The sequence below is a fragment of the Lepidochelys kempii genome, chromosome 5 (genome assembly GCF_965140285.1).
Source record: "Lepidochelys kempii isolate rLepKem1 chromosome 5, rLepKem1.hap1, whole genome shotgun sequence".
Taxonomy (NCBI): Eukaryota; Metazoa; Chordata; order Testudines; family Cheloniidae; genus Lepidochelys; species Lepidochelys kempii.
The window spans coordinates 92,728,397-92,755,551 of NC_136384.1; the positions used below are offsets into that span (position 1 = coordinate 92,728,397).

At 41.0% G+C, this 27,155-nt stretch overlaps 1 protein-coding gene across 2 annotated transcripts in view; it reads left to right on the top strand.

Moving 5' to 3' along the window:
- LOC140911634 (uncharacterized) overlaps positions 1–27,155 on the top strand; it is a 117,773-nt gene that overhangs the window by 15,480 nt on the left and 75,138 nt on the right. Inside the window, exons 4-8 of one of the 2 annotated variants that reach the window (XM_078852880.1) lie at positions 3,527–3,606; positions 10,534–10,659; positions 13,428–13,489; positions 14,799–14,949; positions 16,249–16,628. In XM_078852880.1, coding sequence (XP_078709006.1) covers positions 3,527–3,606; positions 10,534–10,659; positions 13,428–13,489; positions 14,799–14,949; positions 16,249–16,370 — 541 coding nt within the window. In that variant the 3' untranslated portion in view covers positions 16,371–16,628. Of the gene's footprint in view, positions 1–3,526; positions 3,607–10,533; positions 10,660–13,427; positions 13,490–14,798; positions 14,950–16,248; positions 16,629–27,155 lie in introns of those variants that run through there. The other variant, XM_073345075.2, reaches the window with a different exon arrangement.

Consider the following 27,155-nt stretch of genomic DNA (forward strand, 5'->3'; position numbering starts at 1 on the left):
TTTGTCAGTGAATCTTTGTTGGCCAATGGAGTTCTAAAACGTTTCTTCAAAGTAGCTCATTCATGAGCGTAACGGAGCAGGTGGCAGCTGCTATTGCTGGTGCTGTCCTCGGGTGGATCATGAACAAGCCATTGTGTATGAGAGAGTATTTAAAGAGAGTTCACCCCAAGCTGTGAATCATAGAAAAGTAGGACTGGAAGGGACCTTGATAGGTCATCTAGTTCAGTCCCCTGCACTGAGGCAGCACTAAGTGTTATCTAGACCATCCCTGAAAGGTGTTTGTCTAACATGTTCTTAAAAACCTCCAGTGATGGAGATTCCACAATCTCCCTAGGTAATTTGTTCCAGTGCTTGGAACAGCACTTACTGTTAGAAAGTTTGTCCTAATGTCTATCTTAAATCTCCCTTGCTACAATTTAAGCCCATTACTTCTTGTCCTGTCCTCAATGATTAAGGAAAAAAACTGATCACTCTCCTTGTTGTAACATCCTTTTATGTATTCAGTGATTGTTATCAATCATGTTTCCTCCCCTCCCCCCACGTCTTCTCTTTCCCAGACTAACCAAAGCTATTTTTTTCAGTCTTTCCTGGTATGTCCTGTTTTCTAGACCTTTAATCATTTTTGTTTCTCTCATCTGGACGTTCTCCAATTTGTCCACATCTTTCCCAAAGTATGGTGCCCAGAAGTGGACACAGTACTCCAGTTGAAGTCTTATCAGTGCTGAGTAGAGTGAAAGAATTACTTCTTGTGTCTTGCTTACAACACTCCTTTTAATACCGCCCAGAATGATGTTTGCTGTTTTAGCAACACTTTTACATTGTTGACTCATATTTAATCTGTGATCCACAGTAGCCCCCAGATCTTTTTCAGCAGTACTCTGTCCTAAGCAGTCATTTTCCATTTTGCATGTGTGCAGTTTAGTATTCCTTCCCAAGTGTAGTACTTTGCATTTGTTCTTATTGAATTTCATCCTGTTTACTTCAGACCATTTCTGCAGTTTGTCAAGCTCATAATGAATCCTGTCCTCCAAAGTGCTTGCAACCCCACTAAGCTTGGCGTCATCCACCAACTTTATAAGTGTTCTCTCTATGCCATTATCCAAATCATTTATGAAAATATTGAATATAACCAGACCCAGGATAGATCCTGGCAGGACCCCACTCAATATGCCCTTCCAGCTTGACTGTGAACCATTGAGAACTACTCCCTGAGTGCGGTTTTCCAATCTGTTGTACACCCATCTTAAGTAGGTTTGTCTCTAGGCTATATTTCCCTAGTTTGCTTAGGAGAAGGTCATGTCAGACAGTACCAAAATCCTTACTAAAGTTGAGATATATATAATCTACTGATTCCCCATTACCCGCAAGGCTTGTTATCCTGTCAAAGAAGGATATTAGGTTGGTTTGAAATGATTGGGTCTTTACAAATCCATGTTGACTGTTACTTATCACTCTTATCTTCTAGGTGCTTACAAATTGATTGATTATTTGCTGCATTATGCTTCCAGGTAGCGAGGTTAAGTTGACTAGTCTGTAATTCCCTGGGTTGTCTTTATTCTCCTTTTTATAGATAGGTGCTATATTTTACCCCTTTCCAGTCCTTTGGGATCTCCCCTGTCCTCCACAAATTCTCAAAATAATCACTAATGGCTCAGGTATCTCTTCAGCCAGTTCCTTAAGTATTCTAGGATATATTTAATCAGGCCCTGCCTAGTAAGACATCTAACTTGTGTGAGTAATTCTTAACTTGTTCGTTCCTGTTTGAGCCTCAAATCCTACCCCATTTATACTGATGTTCACTATGTTAGTTGTCTAATCACTGCAACGCGGCTCCCAACGGTGGTGCACTGTCTACACTGGTGCTTTACAGTGCTGAAACTTGCTGTGCTCAGGGGGGTGTTCTTTCATGCCCCTAAGCAAGAACGTTGCAGCACTGCAACTTTCGCCAGTGTAGACAAGCCCTCAGACTTGCTTCCCATGGGATCATAGAATCATAGAATATCAGGGTTGGAAGGGACCTCAGGAGATCATCTTGTCCAACCCCCTGCTCAAAGCAGGACCAATCCTCAATCTTTGCCCCAGATCCCTAAATGGCCCCCTCAAGGACTGAACTCACAACCCTGGGTTTAGCAGGCCAATGCTCAAACCACTGAGCTATCCCTCCCCCCCCAAATCTTAGCTACAATTCTCTGATTTTGCTAAAGTCTGTCTTCTTGAAGTCCATTGTCTTTATTCTGTTGTTTTCCCTACTACCGTTCCACAGAATCATGCGCTGTGATCATGAAATGATAAAGTTCATAATTCTTTTCACCCAAAGTGCCTACATGTTCCTGTAGAAATTCAAATTCCTTGAATGAAAGAATTTTACTAATTTCAGTTTACTCCCTTTTCTGGATCATTAGAGAGTATTTTAAATATGACAGGACAAAATACTGGATCCCTGTTGTATCCCACTTGATGCCTCCCTCCATTCAGTAATTTGCTGTTTATCTTTAACCCTTTGTTTTTGTTCCTTCAGTCAGTTTTCATTCCATGTGACTTTCCTCTAAACCCAAACAAATTTGAATGGACTTTATGTATAATCTGTCATGAGAGAGTACATCAAATGCTTTATTAAAATCTGCATTTTAATATGTATGTGTGTATTTCCTAATTGACTTCTAAATGAACATTAATGTTTTAAAACAACTCTATTTATACACTGTGGCTCTTGTATTTTTCCCAGTTATTTAACAAGGGCAAGGAGCAACAATTTATACTAACACTGAAGGAATAATGAGTCAATAAGCACTTGTAGTATAATTCCATATATGTGAGTAATTTGCTCTACAGTAACTTAATGAGGAAAAATTAAACAAAGTCTCCTCTTGAAATAAAGTTAATGTTACCAGAGTTCATGTGCACACACATGAGAGGTGTGAACATCTGACTCAAGCTCACTGCCTTCATTTGCCAGATTAGCCAAAGGAAAGCTGTTGTTATTAGAAGTGATCTGATTAATAATTTGTGATGGAAGTGTCTGATAATGAAAGGGATGAATTCACACACGACAAGATTCAGATATTCTCCTAATAATACTTTAGTGGGAGGAATCAGCATACAGTTCTTTTTTAAGAGCCACTAAAAAATTTCTAAACCCAGACAAGTTAACAGAGAATTTTTTTAGAACCTTCCTTGGATATATGTAATAGGTTCTGCAAACTATTTAATTGGTTCATAGCATTTATCATATGGCTGTCACCATGGTTCCATGTTCTTTGATTCAGCTCTGCATCTTATCAAATGTTTATTCTCTCCACATATGTTTTACATTATATATTTAAATAAATGTCTAGTAAGTTTAATAAAATAGCAATGGTATGATTTCAGTTACATGTTTGTCTTCCATTTACCGGGTGCTATAGTGCCAAAGCTATGCACTATGTTTGTCAATCCATAGTATTAAATATATTATTAGCCTCTGATGATGGGCAAGTGGAAATAAATAAATATACTATTCCAACAATTTTTTGTTTGCCTGATCTAGATCACAGTGTGTACAGAGACCAGTCTCAGCTGATGTGGGCAAGAAGATGGTCTATATATCTCAAAATATTCAGCCTTCAGGTATGTGAATCAATAACCAGTAAACATGACCAGATCTATGATATGCCAAAGAAAATTAATATTTTAAATATCATGAAAATATGTATCTGGTTTGATGCATGTATAGCATGTAACTTTTGATAGTGGAGAGGGAGGGGGAGTTTGGCTAGACTCCAGAATCTGAACTTTCTTTTGAAATAGCACATGTAACTGTATTCTAAGGGATCAAATCTATTTCTAATTTTTAATATTTTAATTAAAAGCACAGATGAAAAAAGGGAGAAATGATCTGCTGCTATGGGGATTTAAAGAGCCCCTCTGCCATATCTTTTATCTTTCCTCTTCTCTTCCTTGTGAGAAAAGTGATGTGTTAAATGGATAATAGTCACTAGGGCTGAAATTTGGGTAGCCATCACACCTCTCACCAAAGCCCAAGTAAACAGGCTTTGCACAGGGAGGACGAATATGGAGACTGAGAAAGATGGAATCTTCCCTTCTCCTAGCCAGGAGGCTAGACTTGGAGCACTTGCTCAGCCAGCCTGTGTCCATTAGTGTATTTTGTGGTCTAATAGCAGACATAGCTTGCTACAACCTTACTGTGCAGGATCTGTGCACGTTGGATCTGCACAGTTAATGGGTCCATTGACCACTACCACTTACCCAACCACCTACTAAACTTTACCCTCTGCACTTCTATAGGGAGAGCCCCATGAATCTTGACTCCAGGGTGTGCAGAGGCAGCAGCAGACTTTGTGATATTTTTGGTAGTTTTGATATATCCATGACCATATCTAGAGCCTCCTTGCTTATTCTTTCTTTTGGAATCACACACACAGGGCTTTTCATGGCCCCGTATTAGGTATTGTGAGTTTCACCTGAGAAGAATAATTTAGAAGGCAAATAAAAATGTGGATATCTTACTGTAATACCTTGCATGTCATCTATCCAGTGATTCTCTGCCCTCCCCCACATTGTCCATCTTCTTGGAGACACCTTCATTGGTATAAGCATTTGCTCTTGCTGAAGGCCCTATCCACATTGAGCTGATTTATTTGTGCTTTTCAGTTTGTAGATTTCACATTAAAAACAAATTGTTGTTATCCCATTTATTGGCGAGATCACTCAACGTAAGGATCCTGTACATCACTGAGATGAGCACAAATGAACAAAGAATACGAAGTAGAGCCTTGTCTACTGCTGCAAGAAGGACAGGAGGCAATGGATATAGTTTAATTAGGCTGCAAGTTTATTCTCTTAAAATATCTGGCAATACCTGGCAATGAATTTTACAGTGCAGGACATCATCATTCCTTAATCATTTCTACATGATCTGCAACCTGGACCCAGCCATCCCAGTGCTGATACCCCACTGCTCACCCATTGTCTGAGCTAAAAGGGGGCTCTAAAAGGAGGGAGTTGGCTCCCTGCTGTACCAAATGTAGAAGTCCCAACCTCCTGTTCCTCAGCTCCTTAAGGGATGCTTTCTTTCAAACCCTTTTCCAGTCCATTTTCTCTGATAACCCTTTATACCTTCCTAAGGAGTACCTGCATTGGACATTTGCCATGGGTTTTATGTACTAAGTTACAATGTTAGAACCTAACCCCCGAGTCCCAGACTTACTGTGAGGAAGCCGACTCCCCTGCAATCCCTAAGGAAAAAAGGGCGACTAGCATAAAGCCCAGAGTGGGTCATGAGGAAAACTGGTCCTTTTGCAAATTTCATGGGTGGGTGTATGGGTGCGTGGTGCCAGCCCAATCTCTGGGCCTGGTTGGTGAGTTATAAATATATATATATAAATATATAAATATATAAGTTCTGGTGAGCAAGAAGGGCAGTGTTCCTCTTCCGCTGACCTCATCCAGCTGCTTCTTGCTCTTTCTTAGGTTCATAGATTCCAAGGTCATAAGAGGGACCATTGTGATCATCTAGTCTGACCTGCCATATAACACAAGCCATAGAAGTTCTCCAAAATAATTCCTAGAGCAGATCTTTTAGAAAAATATCAGATCTGTATCTAAAAATGGTCAGTGATGGAGAATCCTCCACACCTTTGGTAAATTGTTCCAATAGTTAATTACTCTGTTTTATAAATTTATACCTTGTTTCCAGTCGAAATTTGTCTAGCTCCGGTGGGCAGCCAGTTGATTGTGTTACAGCTTTCTTTGCTAGATTGAAGAGCCCGTTATTAAATGTTTGTTCCCTATGTAGGTATTTATAAACTGTAATCAAGTTACCCCCTTAACCATCTCTTTGTTAAGATAAATAGATTGAGCTCCTTGAGTCTGTCACTATAAGGCATGTGTTCTAATCATTTAATCCTTCTTGTGGCTCTTCTCTGAATCCTTTCCTATATATCAAGAGCCTTCTTGAACTGTGGACACCAGAACTAGACATAGTATTCCATCAGTGGTTGCACCAGTGCCAAGTACAGAGGTAAAATAACCTTTTTACTCCATCTTCTTTATGAAACTGCTATTACTGAATCATTGTATGATGAGCTAAGAAAGGCAAGCAGGCAACTGATTGCACTTCTTGAGCATTCATCCCTTCATGACCCTGAAACATTTCCAGTACAAATAATGAGGAGTCCTTGTGGCACCTTAGAGCAGGGGTCGGCAACCTATGGCACACATGCCAAAGATGGCACGCAAGCTGATTTTTAATGGCACACTGCTGCCTGCCGAGTCCCAGCCACCAGCCCCGCTCAGCCCGCTGCTGAACCCAGGCCGGGACCCCGGCAGCAGCAGTGTGTCATTAAAAATCCTGCCTGCCCCAGTCCCTCTTTTTCGCGCTGCCCCCCCCCCGGGGGGGGCAGGATGAAGAAGCTCGGTTCTGCCGGCTGCTGCTGCAGAGCAAGCAAGCTCTCCCCCTCCCCCGCCTCTTCTCCCAGCATGCTGGGTTTCTGCCTCTCCTCCTCTCCCTCCCCGCCGCCGATCAGCTGATGGCCCTTGCGAGGGAGAGGGAGAAGTGGAGCCACAGCGCACTCGCTGCTCCGGGGAGGAGGTGGAGAAGAGGTGGGGATGGGGCCTGGGGAAGGGGGGCATATCCCTTCCAGCCCCTTGTCTTGAGCCACTCTGGGCGGGGGCTGGGAACACCCCCAAGACCCTAGCTCACACGCCCAGCCCTCTGCCCTTACTCTTACGCCCCCCCCCCACACCTCAGCCCCCTGCCCTGAGCCCTGCATCCCTCACACACACCCCAGCCCCCTGCCCTGAGCCCTGCACCCCCCACGACCCCAACCCTGACTCCAGTACCCCCCACACATACCCAGCCCCCCATACCCTGACTCCTACACCCCCCTCACATGCCCCCTGCCCTGACTTCTGCACCTCCCACACGTACCCAGCCCCCTCATACCCCATGTCCTGACTCTTGCATCCCCCACATTCCCACCCCCACCCTGAGCACCAAACAGGAGCTCCTGCATCCCCTCTCACCCCCTACATTCCCACCTACACCCCTTGCACCAGATGGGAGCTGCCCAGGTAAGCACTCCACACCCCACACCCAAACCCCAACTCTGAGCCCCCTCCCTCATTCTAGCTCCTGGCCAGACCCTACACCCCAACCTCAAGCCCGCTCCTTCACCCCCAGCCCTGTGCTCAGTGCACTCCCACCCTCTGTCAGTGCAGAGAGAGAGGAAGACAATGGGCTAGAACCAGGGAGAAGGTACCCACTCTATGTGGGCAGGGCCGGGATCCCAGACTAGCGGCGGGCTGAGCGGGGCTGGCAGCTGGAACCCTGGCTGGCAGGAGCCGGCGGACTGAACCCCAGACCGGCAGCAGGCTAAGTGGCAGCGGGCTGAGACGCTCAGCCCACTGCCAGTCTTCGGTCCCGGCTGCTGGCCCCGCTCAGCCCACTGCCAGTCTGGGGTTCTGGCTGCCAGCCCGCCCCTTGCCAGCCAGGGTCCCGGCCACAGGCCCCGCTCAGCCTGCTGCCAGCCTAGGTGAATGGAACCCCAGGCTGGCAGCGGGCTAATCGGGCCGGCGGCGTAAGATCAGCATTTTAATTTAATTTTAAATGAAGCTTCTTAAACATTTTGAAAACCTTGTTTACTTTACATACGACAATAGTTTAGCTATATAACGTATAGACTTATAGAGAGAGACCTTCTAAAAAACGTTAAAATGTATTACTGGCACGCGAAACCTTAAATTAAAGTGAATAAATGAAGACTCGGCACACCACTTCTGAAAGGTTGCCGACCCCTGTTTTAAGTGAATCAGTCTGATCAATGCAGGGACTAATCTAATCTACACTCTCAAATTTTCATAAAATGCTTTCACCACAGTGAGTGGGTCCAGAAGAAAAAGGGGTTATTGCCCCTTTAAGGGCCCACCCTACAAAGGAGACAGAGGGTAGGAGAGGGAAAGTTTACAGGGATGTAACTGGGAAGAAGTGTTCATAAATATTTCTGTTCTGTATTTGGGAGGAAAAAATGATGCAGTAATATCATGTGATAACACTTTTTTAATACCACTTGTATCTCAGGAGAATGTTAAACATCAGCTACTAAAGTTAGACATTTTAAAATCAGGAGGTCTGGATAACTTTCACCCAAGAGTTTTAAAAGAGCTGGCTGGGGAGCTCACTGGACCATTACTGCTGATTTTCATTAAGTCTTACAACAATGGGAAGTTCCAGAAGACTGGAAGAAAGCTAAAGTGCCAATATTTAAAAAGGGCAAATGGGCTGACATGGGCAGTTATAGGCCTGTCAGTCTGACATCAATCCAAGCAAGATAATGGAATGGCTGATACAGGACTGTGATGGGGTGTATCAGCCATGCACTGGTACAGCAGGGGTTAACCCTTCTCTCTTAGTCGAGGAGGCCCCACCTCTGTAGAGGCAGTGCACTCTGAAAATAAGAGTTTTTGTCATGAAATAATCTCTTTTTACATTATTTGATTTTCTGTTGTAGGTGATCACAAGCCTTCTGCAGAATGATAGTCTTGCATCATTTCTTGTTATCTCAATAGCTCAGTGAAAGACTCACTGAGAAAATAATACTCAGATTTATATGTTGTTAAACTTCTTTCTTGTTGTTCTGCTTGCTTGACTTTTGGTCTGCAGGAAAACTGATTTATGAGACATGATCCTATCAGTAGATATCTGCATAAAATTTGCTTTGGTACGTAAGAGTACATAGCCTCATGATAAGCGCACAAATTAGACTTTCAATTTAGATCTGTTACATAAGCTGGTATGGTGCTAGAAATCCATCCCATATTAACTGGAAATGTTTCAGGGTCATGAGGGGATGAATGCTCAAGAAGTGCAATCAGTTGCCAGCGTGCCTTTCTTAGCTCATCATACAGTGATTCAGTAATAGCAGTTTCATAAAGAAGTACAGTAGTATTTCTCCTAGTCCCTCTGTTGTTTTTTGGCTGTAGTATCTGGTTTCATATGGTGCTTCTCTTCATCTATATTTCTCGTGACTGATATTTAAATTTGGCTTCTTCCTTTCCTAGCAAATCATAACCTAACGTACAAGATACTAATACCTATCTGATTTAGTTAAGGTGATAGAGGAGTAAGCTGTCGGGTTTGGGATCAAAAGGTCTATGTTCCCTCATTCTTGTTTGCCATTCCTCCACATTCTATTTTGAGTAGCTATCTAGCTATATATTTCTACTTTGCCTATCAACTAGATATTTTTAATCTGCAGAAGTATCTGGGCAAAGACTAGAGATAGTTACTCCCTAGCCATCCACTCAGATGCTATGAAGATGGGTGCAACTGAGAATCTAGATGGAGAGATAAAGAGTAGCTGATTATTTGTCCTTTTTCCTTCCATTAGTTTGCATCTTTTTGGATGCTTTAGGGAAGACATCTTTGGGCAAAGAAAGCCAGTGAAGCCAAGAAAGCCAGATAGGCCATGTTGAGGCTATTTTATAGGGGGATGGCCTGTGCAAAGAGGTGTGCTTTGCATTGTCATGTAAGGTCCTGAGGCAGCATGGGTCAATTCAGTAGGACTACTTGTTTCCTTAAAATTAGGCATGTGTTCAAGTACTTTGCTTAATCAAGGTCTAATGTATTTGAGGCAAGGACTCATTCCACTCTAGATTCCCAGCTCCTCAGATGTCACTTCTCTTGGGCAGAGACCCACATCTCTCTCCCTTCTAACCAGGGTTTTCCAGGCACAGATCTCTGCCTACACTTTGATATTCTTAGCGAGTCTGACTGCCTAAACAGGCAAGTTCTGCACTTTGCTTTCTCTTCAAAAGGCTATGAGCAATGTAATTGCCAATAGTTATGAGTTACCACACAGCTTGTTATAAGCAAGCACATTTATTCTTCAGGTGAAAGCATTACAGAGAAAACATATTGAAACAATAAAGAATCTACAGTTTACCAGAGATCACAAAGGCTCTGGTAGGAGTCAGTCATTCAAACTCCATATAGGGTTTCTTTTGTGGTTCATAACAGCCTTAGCTCAGAACAAGCACCTGCAGGAATAGATCACTCTCCTTTATACAGCTTGGGGCCTTGATCTTGACCTCATGTGACAGGTAATCAGCAGACAAAAGCCCACTCCTCAGAGCATAGCTTAGAAAGGCTGGGTGTTTGCATAACCTGGGGTGGAGAATTTGCATGCATCACCTCTTAAATATTTTCCAGGAAATCGACTTCATCTGTATTGTCCCACATCTTGTCTGCCACATTGTTCAGTATAGTCCTTTGATCATCTAGGTCCACAATAATATATAACCTTTGCATTTAATACAATGGACGCCAAAGATACTTAAACTTAATTAAATAAGGTTTTCAAGGATATTGCAGGAAATTGCCATATCTGTCACAGGCAGTTACACCAGAGAATTTTGCCCTGTAGCTGTAGCATCCCTGTGGCATGTAGAGCACTAGGATTGGGGATTTCATAATCTAATAATTAATTTCTACCTCTTACTTCTATAGTATTATCAAAACTTTCCTCCTTTCTGTAGGTTGTGTCAATTCCAGACAGATGAAGGCATATCCTCTCCCAAAACCTACCACATCTACAAAAGCTCAGCAGAAACCACCTAATTATCAAACCACATCAGTAGCTTTTGTGAAGACTGCTAATGCTTGTAAGTAAAAATGTATGCACATATTTGTTAAGCATGTTAACAGGCCATAAAGCTTTTATTAGGATATGCACAGGAACGATGTGTAAATTGTTTCATGTAATTTTTGTGTTCATGTGTATTCACTATGTTCCTTTTAATCACTTTTGACCTTCGTTCCCATTTACCTACCTTCCTTTTGCATTCTCCAGGTGCTTACTCTATCCAGGGAACTAAAGCTGAGTGATAATCAACAGATGCTGACCTGAAAATTAAAAAGAAACTGTAGCTCGAAGTGTCAATAAACTGGAACAATGCAGATTAGAGAATTTGAAAATAATTTACATTAGGGATAATTTAAACAGTAGGGAAGAACAGCAAGATAAAAACAAATATTTTAAAAAAATTAACTCCCCAACTGTAATTTGTAAGATCATTACTTCCCCAGTTTCTTTTGTCTTATGTAATATGTGTATGTTCTCTGATCAGATCTAGTGTGAGCACTGATTCTGGAAGGTAACAAACACCTTTTGGAGAGGTACTGAGAGCCCTTGACTCTCATTGCAGTCCCTCTCTTGTGAAAATGCTGAGATCTTTAATAACCAGAAATAGTCAGGACCATGGGTTTGTATCTCATCTGCAAGACATCAGTGCTATCATCACAATGCTTCTTTACAGTGTGTTTGGACATTGGGACAGTCCTGATTTAGAAGGGAAATGGCTTCTTGTAAATTGCCAGTACCACTTCCTGCAGCACCTTTGGCTTTCCTTGGAGACCTCCAGTAAATATCGTCAGGCCTGACTCTGCCATGGAAATTCTAACAACATCACAGCCTGATATAACATGGTTACATTACATCCTAAATGAACAAAATGATTTCGGAAATTCAAGGTAGAAATCAATGTCTTCCAGAGGGTAAACAGATCACCTTCCTTTAAAAATAAGTGGTCACTCTTCAGAGACCCATTCCATGACAATGGCTTTAATAAACACCCTTTAAAATGTTAAAAATAAACAAGAGAATGAATTTACTGGCTGCATAAAGAGCATTTCTTTGGAGTATTAAAAGGCTTTTCTGAGCCTAACAGCGTGGACCTCAATTAAAGGCAAGTGAAATGTAAATAGGCCAGTCAAGAGATCCATAAAACTGAACAAGGGTATGTTACATGCAAGCAGAACAGAAATATCCTGGGGATATTTATGGCTCCACAGATTTATAACTGCAAAATTGAGAGTAAGGGAGTTTCCTGTGCTCATCCAAAGTAGCAGAGAAAATTGCATGTTTTGGTGAATGTTCTTTCTAGTGTGAACATTATTTAACAAACACAGCACTAATCTGTGCAGATGATTACGGTATAAGGAGTGCTTTTTGTGAAGTATTTTTATTTGATTTTTAGCCAGTTGAGGACATCTGAATAAATCAAATCTGTTTTGTCTACTCATAATGCGCTGGGGGTTGCTTCTTCCAGTTCCTGACCAGCCAAAGAAGAGTCTGCCTTCAAAAAATCTATCCGAAGTGGTACATTGAATGATGGGACAAGAGTTTGGGAATTTATTCAATGCTATGTGAATGCTCATTTAGTGTAGATGTGATCCATAAAGCTTTGTCTTGTAACTCACTGTTGAGCATCAGTGCCTAGTATTAAGGTGCTCCCTAGTAATCAGGATAGGCAGCTATTTATGTGTTGGTTGATTGCATAACTATTTACATAACTTGTGTCTAAAATAGAAATATAGCAGACATTTGCACTCTTAATAGTCTCTTGAAATGAATACTTGCAGCTATGGTTCATTTGAATCTCTATCTGATGATATGGTGTTCCACGTACAAAGACAATCAGTGTGTCAGCAGTGGCATTACAGTTTTGGCATTCAACCATTTTTGCTTTTCTAAAAGATGCTAATAATGTATTTAGAATAGTGTATGACATTGCATAGATTAAAAGGCTTTCTAGTGAGTGGCCTTTGTACTGACAAATGTTTGATTATTTTTTTAATGTATAGTGAGTATAAGGCAACTGGTCTGTTAGCAGCTGTAGTGACAGAAAAAATTAATGTAATTCAATTAATAATTGTACCACTCACCAAGACAGAAAAAAGTTTGATTTGAATATTTGCCAAAAACACATTATTCCGTTGGAATGCCTGATATATTAGAGATGGAAAAGAGCTGTTAAAGCCACGAAATCTATCCTCCTACTAATATGGGAATATCGTTATCTAGTTCTGTGTTTAGGTTAGTTTTAGAGATTAAGTACCAGCATTTGCTTCCTGCCTTCATCAGCCTCTTTTTTTTCACCTGTAAAATTGTCAGCATAGTTACGTTAAGGTTACATGGATGTCTAATGATCGAATTGCTCCTCAGACGTACATATGACAATGTTTGTGCCCAAATAATTACACACACACATAATTATGGCACAAAATTATGCGTGCAACTACTTGCCCCCATAATTTGCAGTCATAAAAAGGGAGGCCAGCTTTTGAAAATCTGGTGCTACTGCCAAGATACTGATACGTAGAACCACCAAATATATTTTTCTATATGTGGCTGCTGTGTTTGTTTGTTTGTTTTACATTAAAGGCAGGTGGGAAGAATCCTGCCCTAACAGGAGGTAAACTAAATACCTTACCAGGTCTTTTTCATCTCTAATTTCTGTCATTCTGATTATTTATAGTATGGCCAAATGGAAATATTGCTTCATCTTTTCCTCATATGTTGCTCTCTATTACCAAACAAACAGACTTTCATGTAGCTCTGGGATTCCAGAATAATTTCTCTTTCACCCAGGCACTGACTCCAAGCAACCTTGCAAAAGTACATTTCAAGGTTTTGAGGAAACAGTAAATTGGGTAAGTGTCTGCATCAGCTCCTTAGCTGTATATGAAACATGCTGGTGTTTCAGAATTTTGAAATCTATTTTTTATACTAACCACAAATCCGGTCTTTACAAATAAAGGATCTTGTCTGCCCAAAATATTCCACCTTCTGGATCAGGCCTTAATAACCCAGAGCCAAATTCATCAAAGCAGTAACTTCTTTATGTATTTATTTACCTTTTTTAGAAAAGTTTGTAGTACTTTATTTAATCTGGTCATTTGAATCTGTTTTCTAATGTGAACAAATTTCTATTAATGATGTATCTGCTGTAAGAACAGCAAAATGGTAATTTTATAACTATATTTTGAAAAAGAGAGAACTGGAGAGCTTTTATGAGACTTGTCTTAAAATTGAGTTGTTAGGTAATAAAAAGACTCTCTATTCTGCAGACAAAAAGTCTTATTGGCATTCAGATGGAGAATTTTGTAGAAGAGATGGGGATTGAAGCCCATCTACGGCTACCTTGAATGACAACTCTGGTGAAGTTTTATAAAATAAAAGTAACATGGTGAAGTTTAGTACATTCCTAAGGGAAAACATTGTTCTTCAGAAGCTCTGTCATCATGGAGGGTGTGGTACCAGAAAGCACTGTTGTTCAGGGGATTTGTGGGCGTATGGAGTCAAATCTCTGCCCATACAGGTCAATGCTGTGTAAATGTTATAAGATTTTTATACATTGAGTTTTCCTGTCTCCTGTACTTTTCCTGTGTAGAGGCCAATCTGGCCCTATGTCTGCAAACCATAGGAAGCACTTAAAAAAATGAGAGGTGGTTGGTCATTTTCTTCATGTGTCCTCAAAGTGGCGTAAGTGTGTTCCAGGCTGTGTTTCGAACTTGGGAGAGCTAAGCAGAACCAACAGATTCCAGATCTGGAATTATTGTTATCATTATTATTATTCAGAAAGTTGTATTGATAAACTGAGCTGGCTAATAAGGGTGTGGCTGATCAGAATGCTAGATCCCCATTCCTTCTGACCAGCAGGCTAAGCCCCAGATTTTGTGGCCAGCTAACCCAAAATCCAGGTGGGTAAAATTAAAAAATACATGGTTCTGATGCCTCAGATTGGAAATGGAAGAGGAGAAATAGACTGTCACCTTGCATTAAAGTCTCCTCTCACTTTGCTTGCCAGTGAAACAGAAGAAAATGTTCTTCTCTTCGGTACCTGAATCTGATTTGTTTATTTTACTGTTTGGCATGGACGGGAGTTAGCTGTCAGCAAGAAAATGCATTGTATTTGTTCGCTGTTCCTTGTAATAGCATGTTACTTTGATTTGTTTTTAGGATAGTAAACGTGAGAGTGACCTCTCACTGTGGCTGCTTCTTCCTGATGAACTGTGGCTATGCATCTTCTCATTGTTTTCCCATAAAGAGCTTTCTCAGGTTGCCCAAGTCTGCCACCATTTCCACCAGCTTGTGAGGGATGAGTCCTTTTGTAAGTACTTTAAAATACCTAGCTAGTAATGGTCAGTAAGCAGAAAGAAAGGAAGGTCCTCCAAGGTAACTAAGAATGCCAGTATAAAGGAAATCTCTAGTGTTATATCAAAAATATCCTAGGGTCCAGGATACAGGCAATAGCAGCAGGAACAGAGATTTCTGTGTTGAACTACACAGAGGAGTAAATCACTAAAATTGTTTATAAAAATGTCTAAAATAAAATAAAAATGATAATTACCAATCAGTTTGGAAGATGTCTGTTTCCTACAAAGTTGAATTGAAAGAATTGCCTTCAGCATTTGAAAATGTTAGCTGATGGTCATCATGCTACCTTGCAAACAGTATACATTTACCAGTGTAAAGAAAACTGTGAAGGCACTGGAAATTATGAAGCTTTGGAATTATAAATTAAGATCTATGATTGAAAAGAAAATAGTTGATTTAACAATGATTAAATCAAATGCTAAATTAAACAAATTGTTTAAAAAACTTGATAATTTAGAATAGAGTCAAATTGCTTTCTAATGGGGCTGCTGTCTCTCAAACCTACTGTACTTTGAATTAAACTGAATCCTTGCTTTGAAGTGTCATCAAAATGGCATCTCCTCCTGAAAGAGAACAGACTAATTCACTGAATATGTATACTGAAATTAGAGATGGATACTGACCCAAAACCCTGAATTGGAAGAACCCAAACAAGTTCTGAGCCGGATCTAAACTTTGTGGCCCAAACCCATTGCTAAAGAGAAACAGCTATAAGTGTTCCTAAGAACTGTGGTGCATATACTTTTTTTAAATACGAAAGGAAGTAAGTGTCAAAGTTTAGGTTGCAAACTGTTTCCTTGCTAGCTCAGCATTTTCAAAGCCCATAACTAATTAAAATATTCACCTTAGGGACATACATTTTCCATGTTTTGATCTTTGTACAGAGGTGAATATTTTGGCAAGTTTGAGCAAAAAGACGTTTGACCTTTCAGTTATGAAAAGGAGAAAAGAAAATACGTTTCCTCTATGTGTTTGAAATAACTTGTATGTGTGTGAAATAACTCAAAACAGCTGAATCTTACACATTGAGTTTGGCATGTAACTAGACCTTAATGTTTAGTATCTGTTCTGGTATATTAAAAAAAACTAGTACTAAAGTGACAAAATGGTGAACATTTGCATATTCTCCCTCATACAAATACCACAGAAATACCATTAAGTTTTAAGGTACAAAATGTTAATTCCTGGAAGCATTTCACATTCTTGTAGCATGATTTAAAGGTAAGATCCAACTCTCATTGTCTTTCCATAGACTTCAAGGAGAGCTGCATCAGCCCCTATCATGATGAGATGTTTAGTCCAATGAACTGCTCCAAACCAGCCAGGACCTTACTAGTTGGTAGTGAGGTTGGAGGGGAAAAGAAGCAGGCTTAGTTTTCTGGATGGACATATTCAATCTTCTAGATGGAATAAGTTGTGCAGGGTTTGTGCTGAAGGAGCCTGGCGGAGGTAATATATCTATTTTTGCCAAGACTTTCCCTTTCTCTCTCTGCTGCTCAGCAATGGTAAGGAACAGATGCAGATGGGTTTCAGCTGTTTCCCAAACTAATGTAAATAGGAACTCTGGCCCTTGTTTGTAGAGATGTACTACTTTTCAAGCAATTTTCTTCTCTTTACTGATGTCTGCATGTATGGAGGCCAAAACAAAATTTATCCCATAATGTACATTGGGGAGAGGAGAAGGGAAAAGACCCCTTTTTCCAAGGCAAATATAGTACCCATCTTTAAAAAAAGAAGGAGAATCCGGGGAACTACAGACAGGTCAGTTTCACCTCAGTCCCTTGAAAAATCATGGAGCAGGTCCTCAAGGAATCCATTTTGAAGCACTTGGAGGAGAGGAAGGTGATCAGGAACAGTTAACATGGATTCACCAAGGGCAAGTCATGCCTGACCAACCTGATTGACTTCTATGATGAGATACTGGCTCTGTGGATATGGGGAAAGTGGTGGATGTGGTATACCTTGACTTTAGCAAAGCTTTTGGTTCGGTCTCCCACAGAATTCTTGCCAGCAAGTTAAAGAAGTATGGATTGGATGAATGGACTATAAGGTGGATAGAAAGCTGGCTAGATTGTCGGGCTCAACGGGTAGTGATCAACGGCTTGATATCTAGTTGGCAGTCGGTATCAAGTGGAGTGTCCCAGGGGTCCGTCCTGGTGCCGGTTTTCTTCAACATCTTCATTAATGATCTGGATGATGGGATGGATTGTACCCTGTGCAAGTTTGCGGATGACACTAAGCTGGGGGGAGAGATAGATACACTGGAGGGTAGGGATAGGGTCCAGAGTGACCTAGATAAATTGGAGGATTTGGCCAAAAGAAATCTGATGAGGTTCAACAAGGACAAGTGCAGAGTCCTGCACTTAGGACGAAAGAATCCCATGCACTGCTACAGGCTGGGGACCGACGGGCTAAGTGGCAGTTCTTCAGAAAAGGACCTGGGGATTACAGCGGACGAGAAGCTGGATATGAGTTAACAGTGTGCCCTTGTTGCCAAGAAGGCCAACGGCATATTGGGCTGTATTAGTAGGAGCACTGCCAGCAGATCGAGGGAAGTGATTATTCCCCTTTATTCGACGCTGGTGAGGCCATATCTGGAGTATTGCATCCAGTTTTGGGGCCCCCACTACAGAAATGATGTGGACAAATTGGAGAGAGTCCAGCAGAGGGCAGTGGAAATGATTAGGGGGCTGGGGCACATGACTTACGAGGAGAGGCTGAGGGAACTGGGCTTAATTATTCTGCAGAAGAGAAGAGTGAGGGGGGATTTGATAGCAGCCTTCAACTACCTGAAGGGGGGTTCCAAAGAGGATGGAGCTAGGCTGTTCTCAGTGGTCGTAGATGACAGAACAAGGAGCAATGGTGTCAAGTTGCAGAGGGGGAGGTCTAGATTGGATATTAGGAAAAACTATTTCACTAGGAGGGTGGTAAAGCACTGGAATGGGTTACCTAGGGAGGTGATAGAATCTCCATCCATAGCGGGTTTTAAGGTCTAGCTTGACAAAACCGTGGCTGGGATGATTTAGTTGGGGTTGGTCCTGCTTTGAGCAGAGGGTTGGACTAGATGACTTCCTGAGGTCTCTTCCAACCCTTATCTTCTATGATTCTATACCCTTACTTGCAATTTGTAGTTAAAGTGTAATGATTTCATTTGTGATGTGTAATTGTGGCCCTACCTGTTTGCACCAGTTATCCCTTTTATTTCAGTAGTTTGTGTGCAGAGTAAACCATATATCACACACAAAAGAGACTTTTGACATGCTCTGCTTTGATTTTGGACATTTAAATTCAGCCTTGGCCTGTCAGATGTTCTTAACCACTGTGAAAAAGACAATATCATTCCATAATTCCATTTGGAATTTCTCCAAGCAGAGGGGTAACTATAATGTTACAAGACAAGCTGCTCAATAAAAACACTGGGGGAAATTTTTCAGTTTCACAAAATATTGTAGGTCAAGTCAATGATAACTTGTGATGGAAACTTTGTATGATACTTTTTGTCGCTGTTTTAAAATATATTACTGTTGTATTTTAAAAACGTTTTTAAAATGTTTTGAAAAGTTATAACAAAAAAGAAAAAAAAAGGCAAAGATTTTCCAAAACCATATTATTATGCCTGATGTCAGCATCTTTGTAATTTATTTTAATTCTCTGACTTAAAAATGACATGTTTTTAATTTTGGGATTATAATTGCCTTTTATTTGTGCTTTGTCCATGTCTGGGTTATAAATTACCCTGCTTGGAATTTTTCAATAGGGTAAGTGCTCAAGAAGTGTTTCTGTAAAGGAAAATTCTGTCATGCTTATCTTTGATAACTTAGTTCCTGCAAGGTGCCCTCTCTATTTCTAAGTTCACCTTGATATGCTGTCCATGTACTTGCTCCAGATACCATCATTATTCCTACATTCAGTGATCCAAGCAAATTGTGGTTGAGTTTATGCTCACACAACAGTGTGAACAAAAATTGATAAAATGGCATCTATTGTTTCAAAAGAACAGACAGCCTGAGCAAAATGTCATTAATAATGGATATTTGTATCCAAGTGGCCTTACTGATTCTGATTACCTGATCACACTGAAAACAAGAAGATACTGGTAGTTAAGTACCAATATATTTTGTAAGATTATACTATCTCTGGGCTAATTGCTACGGCCCTTACTCCATAAATGGTATGGGCGAATGAGTGCAGTACCTTTAAAGCCTGTTGAGCTGCACCCGTTTCCTCAGTGTAGAATTTGACCCTGTATGATTGCAGAGTGAAATGAGCTTTTTGTGACTTTAGGGAAATTCCTTTGGTTGGGATCTATGAAGGTCCCCGTTTTAACTCCATTGTGAGCCACAAAACTCTCACTGAACCCTGTAGGAGCCTAAATGCACTTGGCACCTAAGTTTTTAGAATTCAGTTTTCCCTAGGAGCGTAAGTTCCTGCCTCTAGGCATTCGCAGTGCTGCCTCCCTCTAGGCAGCTGGATTACTATCTGCTGCCTAAGTGCCATAAACCAGGGAAAGACAGGTAGTTGGCCACCAAAGTCACATGCCCTGGGGGCTTGATCTGGTAGGCTGCCTCTGAGCATGCCTACTGGATTGGGTCTCATTTCAAACTCTAGGAGGAGTAGCAGTATTATGTCCCTTTCAAAATCGAGAAGGTGATAGTGGTATGCACCTTAAAACGTTTAGCTCTGTGGTTAGTGCGCTCATCTTCAATGTGGGAGACCCAGGTTCAGTTTCGCTCTCTGCCAGAGGGGGAGAAATGATTTGACCTGGGGTCTCCTATCTCTCAAGAGAGTGCTTTAACTACTGGGCTATGGCATGTTCTGATATGGGGCTCCCTCAGTCTTTCCTGCTGAAGCTATTGACCTGTGGATAAATAATGAATGAGTGGTTAAAACAGGGGGTCTGGGCAGGGTCTTTAACCTCCCTGGTGAGGTATAACCACTGGGCTAAAAGTAATCAGGTGGGTAGCACCACCACCTTCTCCAACCATTTTGTGTGGTGGAGTGCCTAATTCAGTCCCAAAAAAACACCTTAAGCACTTGAGCGGCCTGACTCCAAATGGGTTCCCATTTGTGGATCATTAAGAAGAGCTAGGTGCCTCCCTGCAGCCCAGACTTAGGGGCCTATCTCTGAAAGAGAGGCAGGGCTTAGTGCGCACACCCATCTCCTCAGCACCTCCCTTTGGGTACAGGCTCCCCGCCTAATGCACTGGCTTTTGTGGATTGCATTCTTAGATGCCTATATCTCCCTGTTCATTGTATAGGGAGCCTAGGCACCTAACTTGGCTTTGTGGATCACAGTGTTGTTCTTGTGATTTTTTTGGTTGCCTAAAAGTTAAGCACCATGAAGCTCAGCATTGCAATGCCTAAATCCTTTTGTGGATCCCATCCATCATGTTTTTGTTTTTCCATCTGAGTAAAGAGGATAATATGTAGGTGTCACTTCCAAAGGTGTTTTGTGCATTAATTAGTTAATCTTTGTAAAGAAGTGCTCCACAGAAATATGATTACTTTTCATTCACTGCTGACTAGGGCCTAATTTGAACCAGTGACCTGGATAGCCATGGAAAATTCTGTATCCTGTTATCAGTAGTAGTAGTTCATATCTGGATTTTTATATCCTTTAAACAAAGGAATCCCAGTCACACTCAGAATTTCCTTCGGGTAAAATAACTGATCCAGCATACTTTTATCCAAAAGCTAACCATAAAGATAGATACATAGTTAAAACAACAACAACAAAAAGCACTGAATGAACTAAATGCCAGACATTTAACAAAGAAAGAGACTTCTAAAAAAAGAACAAACTCAAGGCTGTGACTGGGGAGGCAAACAAAGCTGTAGGTCACCTGCTGTAGACGCCTGTTTCTCGGCTTATGTCACATTCCCACGGTGAACTCCAAGGCAAATACTTACACCTTGAACAAACAAAGGTGGGCCATTAGACGTAGTTGAGTGTTGCATTTCAGTGATGCTGAACAAATGTTCTAGGAACTAAGTGTATTGTTCTTTTAAAGAAGCAACAGCTGTCATGAATGGTCTTTGCAACTTGATGGAGAAGCTGTGATGTTTATAACTGTTGTGTAGCCATAGGGGCTTGCATTTCCAGATGAAGCCATCAGTACTATCTGTAAAATCTTTGAATTGTATTGTAGGATTTCATGTATGAGGTAACTGAACTAACCAACTAGCCATGAATCAGCTTAGTTTCTACTCAGGGTTTTTCTTCGTGTGTTTGTTTTATCTTATCTCTGCTGTGCATATGGTGTATAGCATCAGGAACTAAACTCTAGAAAGGAAAGTTGGAAAACCTATTAGGAAGATTTTTCAACTCCACATGGCAAACACAAGTTCAGCTCTCATCCCCTAATGCCCCTACTCTACTTACACTACATTGATGACATCTTCATCATCTGGACCCATGGAAAAGAAGCCCTTGAGGAATTCCACCATGATTTCAACAGTTTGCATCCCACCATCAACCTCAGCCTGGACCAGTCCAAACAAGAGATCCACTTCCTGGACACTACGGTGCTAATGAGCGATGGTCACATAAACACCACCCTATACCGGAAACCTACTGTTCTGGGCCAAGGTGTTTGGAGCACCACAGGCTGGCAGAGGTACTCTGAGAAAACAAGACCCACACGCAGCTAAGCAGCGAGTTATTGGCTTTATTGAAGGTTAGTGACACACCCGCAACGGGGACTCCAAGCGTTGCTGTCACGGAGGCGGAGAACACAGCACACCGGATCTTTGCCTGGGACGGAGTCCAACGAAGGGGTAAACAGCGAGCCCTAATAAGCAGTACACAGAAACAGCTCATGAATATATAATTAGGTACTTCCCCAAAGGGGCTTTCTGCTACCTGGCAACGGACCATGCAAGGCAGACAAAGTCGGCCTAAAACCAGTTTAAGTTGGTTCTCCATGTTCTACAGTAACCGGGTGGCCTCAAGAAAGCGGAAGTTCCCTAGCTAGGCCGTAACAAAGTCTTCCGCAGTCCCTTACACCTACTGACCTCTATTCCTACCTACATGCCTCCAGCTTTCATCCAGACCCACACCACACGATCCACTGTCTACAGCCAAGCTCTACGATACAACTGCATTTGCTTCAACCCCTCAGACAGAGACAAACACCTACAAGATCTATATCAAGCATTCTTACAACTACAATACCCACCTGGTGAAGTGAAGAAACAGATTGACAGAGCCAGAAGAGTACCCAGAAGTCACCTACTACAGGACAGGCCCAACAAAGAAAATAACAGAACGCCACTAGCCGTCACCTTCAGCCCCCAACTAAAACCTCTCCAACGCATCATCAAGGATCTACAATCTATCCTGAAGGACGACCCATCACTCTCACAGATCTTGGGAGACAGGCGAGTCCTTGCTTACAGACAGCCCCCCAACCTGAAGCAAATACTCACCAGCAAACACACACCACACAACAGAACCACTAACCCAGGAACCTATCCTTGCAACAAAGCCCATTGCCAACTGTGTCCACATATCTATTCAGGGGACATCATCAAAGGGCCTAATCACATCAGCCACACTATACCAATGTGATATATGCCATCATGTGCCAGCAATGCCCCTCTGCCATGTACATTGGTCAAACTGGACAGTCTGTACGTAAAAGAATAAATGGACACAAATCAGACGTCAAGAATTATAACATTCAAAAACCAGTTGGAGAACACTTCAATCTCTTTGGTCACTCCATTACAGACCTAAAAGTTGCAATTCTTCAACAAAAAAACTTCAGAAACAGACTCCAGCGAGAGACTGCTGAATTGGAATTAATTTGCAAACTGGATACAATTAACTTAGGCTTGAACAGAGACTGGGAGTGGATGGGTCATTACACAAAGTAAAACTATTTCCCCATGTTTATTTCCCCCCTCCACCCTCCACTGTTCCTCAGAAGTTCTTGTCAACTGCTGGAAATGGCCCACCTTGATTATCACTACAAAAGGTTCCCACCCCACACACTCTCCTGCTGGTAATAGCTCACTTTAAGTGATCACTCTCTTGTTATAGAGTGTATGGTAACACCCATTGTTTCATGTTCTCTATGTATATAAATCTCCCCACTGTATTTTCCACTGAATGCATCCGATGAAGTGAGCTGTAACTCATGAAAGCTTTTGCTCAAATAAATTGGTTAGTCTCTAAGGTGCCACAAGTACTTCTTTTCTTTTTACAAGTGAGAAAGTGTTTTAGAGGATGTATAGTATATTTCCATACGCCCATGTATTTCAGCTATACTCTAGCATATGGTGTTACAAATATTAAAGCAGTGTAGGCCTTTATCAGTCTGTTTTGGGGACTTTAGCAAGAGGAATTAGGTTGTTTTTCCGAGGCAGAAGCATTTTCTTTTTGAGGCCTAGTCTACACTAGTCTTAACTATATGGGTTTAGAAAATGATATCATATCATGGTAGAACCCCCTACTGTAGATGCAATTATACCTGCATAAAGATGCTTATTTCCATACATTTACAGAAATAAACTGTATGGCTATAAACACCTTTACACTGGTGTAACTGCATTCACACAAGGGGATTGTACCACTTTATCGGTTTCTAAACCAACACAGTTATAGCAGAACAAAAACTGTACATAGACCAGCCCTAAGAGAATTGTTTGTAAGTTTTCACAAGTGCCAAGTTGATATTGATAGAACAGTTTTACAGTAACATGGGAGGTGGCCTTCTTCAGTCCCCCATCCCAATCGGGGGTGGAGGGAAGGGCATACTGTGGATCAGAGGAGTAGTACCCTTATAGCACAGTGCTATGGAGATTCTGAGCTGCTCCACAGCCTATAGGTAAGGCTGCTATACGTTAGTGCGGCCTAAGGGATTGCTTGCTTTTACTAACAAACATCTTGTATTTAAGGACTTATTCAGTATAGAAATAAGAAAAGCCTAATATAAGGAGTTTTTCATCCAATATCCTAAAAAGAATAGTTATACCTTCTAATCAGGCTCATCAGAAGTAATGAAGTCATTTAGTGCTAAGCACAAACAACTATGTGTAGCTTTCTATGGACTTCACAATTCATGGGCTGACTCAGTCTCCCTTTGGCAGCAAGAGTGGGAAGCATCCCTCCAGCCAATTTTTCTTCCCAACCCTACAGCTTAGGTCCCTGCAAGTTGTAAATTCTGCCCTGCTCTTAGCTTCAGTTCTCAGTGCCATCTTCATATTTTTATCTGTAATAGTCGTCTTGGATATCACTCTGTGGAGTATTTGTTCTGCCAATATGGTGTGTAGTTTGGATTATGTTTGTGTGTACACAGGTCAGTTTTGGTGTATTTAAGCAACTTTACTGAGGGATAGGATGCTGCTTGGAGTGCCTGAATTTGATAAATTGTTGACTGAATATTTAAAATAGCAGATTCATTTAGTGTGCTTGTATCTTTTCCCTTGGATTCTTTTTAGAACTAGTTGAAAAATGACTGGATACAAAGCTTTGAAAACTTTGTTTATTTTTTTTATAAAGTGCTTCACATGAGCTCTTAGGGTATTTCTACCCTGCAGTTAAAAACCTGCGGCTGGCCCTGCAGCCCTGCGAGTTTGGAGGGTCCAAGAGTTTGGGCTGCAGCTTGAGCCTGAAAGTCTACCTCACAATTAAACAGCCTCTTAGCCTGAGCCCCACGAGCCAGCTAGCACAGGCTAACCGCAGGTGTCTAATTGCAATGTGCACATACTGAGGCTGGATGGGTCACTACAAAAAGTAATCTTCCCTCTGTTGATACTCACCCCTTCTTGTCAACTGTTGAGAATAGGCCACTTCCACCTTAATTGAATTGGCCTCATTAGCACTGACCCCCCCACTTGGTAAGGCAACTCCCATCTTTTCATGTGCTGTAATATATATACTGCTTACTGTATTTTTCCATGCGTCTGATGAAGTGGATTTTAGCCCATGAAAGCTTATGCCCAAATAAATTTGTTAGTCTCTAAGGTGCCACAAGGACTCCTCGTTGTTTATACTGAGGGTAAAATTTCATGAGGAATAAATCTTTATCTGTGAGTTAGAAATGTCTGAAAATAAAGAGTTAAGTAATAATAATACTTACACATCCTCTGATTACATTAAAACAGTTGCATATTTCCTTGACTTAGCGGACTGGTAAGTGAATCTTTCAGTTAGCATTGATGTATCATGATTTGCATTTGCTCAGGATTAATATTATCTTTCACGATGAACATTTCATTTGTATAATATTTGTATCCCCTTTACTTGTATTGGAGCGCTCAGGGCCAAATGTGCTGAGCTCCACCAGCTTCCAAGGAAAGCAATTGGTGCTGAGAGAGATCAGACCCTATATTCACAAGTATGACTCAGATAGAGAGGCTAGAGAAGCTACTGTATATGTCAAAGGGCATTTATATTAGTGCAGTTTTGAATGAGGTACATCATGTATCGCAAGGCATGAAAGGGAGTAAATCAATCTAACGATCCTATGAAGGCTCTTCTGATACTTAACATAGGATCCCATTTGGACTTTCCTTTCTTGTTTTAACAACCACTGTTTAATTTTAAAAAGGTGAAAGATTTTGGTTCAGTGTTGTGTTGCTGTCATCTCAGTCAGACTCTATAGATTAGGGGAGTTTGATAGTTAAATGATGGCTTTTGGCACACAGAGAAAGATTCTGAGCTATTTCACTGAAAGCAACTTGGCATTCCTAGTCTGAAATGGAAGGTTCTTGACCCTTTGTGAACTAACTCTTGAAGTGTATGTTCTAAATTGTTTGTTGGGGTTGTGATTGTTATTTCTACAGCACCAGAGATGTGCATCATACTTTATAGACAAGTGGGGGGTAATGGGGAAGACCCTGCTAGGATATCTTTTCAGTCTCATTGGAATCATATATTAATCAAAGGGTTTTCAGGGAATGAATGTGGACAGCTGAATTTATGCACATCAGTAGTTCAGTTAGAATTATCAAAAGTTACTTCAACATTCAAGCATACATTAAAATATATTATGTCAAATCTGGAGGTCTCTGCATTTGATCTGTTTAGGCAATTGAGTTATGTCAGAGTTTGGGTTGAGTACAAACAAAATAAGGACTCCAGGATTTGGCCCTAAATATTTTCCTATCAAGCTTAGAAACTTTCTGTATTCTTGCACTGCTGATGCTGTGGTCACAAAATTGTTTAAGTGCATAGTAGAAGCTCTACATTTTGTAAACAGTCAGTTCCTCCTACCTGCATCATTAACTAATGACACAGTTGAGGATTTGTGACATCGCAGGTGTTTCTAATGTGATGTCACAAACACTGAGTTATAACTACTAAAAGAAAAAGGCTAACTGTTAAGGACAGCTATTTACATCTCTATTTCTGTGTAATCAATAACGATGGAAAAAGTACAATAGATGCCCATTTTTGGCTCGCTCCCATGAAATACTGGGCACCCTCAGCTCCTGTTGACTTCAGAATCTAATGAGGTTTTGTGAAATTATTAATAAACCTGAGCTGTGGTTATTTAAGTGCACAACAACTAGAAAAAGCATTGGAAACTATATCAATGAATCTTAATGCCAAAGGGTTAAATCAGTAAGACTTTGCTTGGCATATATCAGATGACTGTAAAAAAAAAAAAAAAGTCCAGACTGCCAGCATTTCTGTCATAAAACCCCGCCTACTACTAAAGAAAAGAAAAAGCAAGGGACATACCTGCTGCCCCAAGACAGCTCAAAAGAAATCTCGTTAGTAATACAGGTAGGATTTAAGAATGCTTTTGCATAAAAATCATAAGGAAAAATAGACCTGTGTTCATGAACCCTAAAGGATTATGTAGGGACAAAGAGATGAAGAAAACACCTGATTCAGTAATGTAATCCAACTGTTATCCTGTATCCCATTTCTTTGGATTCTGTAGCAGAATGTCATTCAGCTTTGACAAGTGAGCCAGTCTTACCAGCTAAAGCCACTGTCTGCAAAAGATTTAAATAACTATGTTATTTACTTAAAGTTGTATCTTCTCTTATCCCTCATACAAAAAGAAAAAAAAGGCTTTATCTTGATCCTTTGTGTCCAGTTTCCTCTGGATTCTTTGGTGCACTTTGAGTCAAGTCATATGTAATCAGTCAGACTATAATGTATTGATCATCTCAGCATACAGAACATGTCAAAGGGGTCAT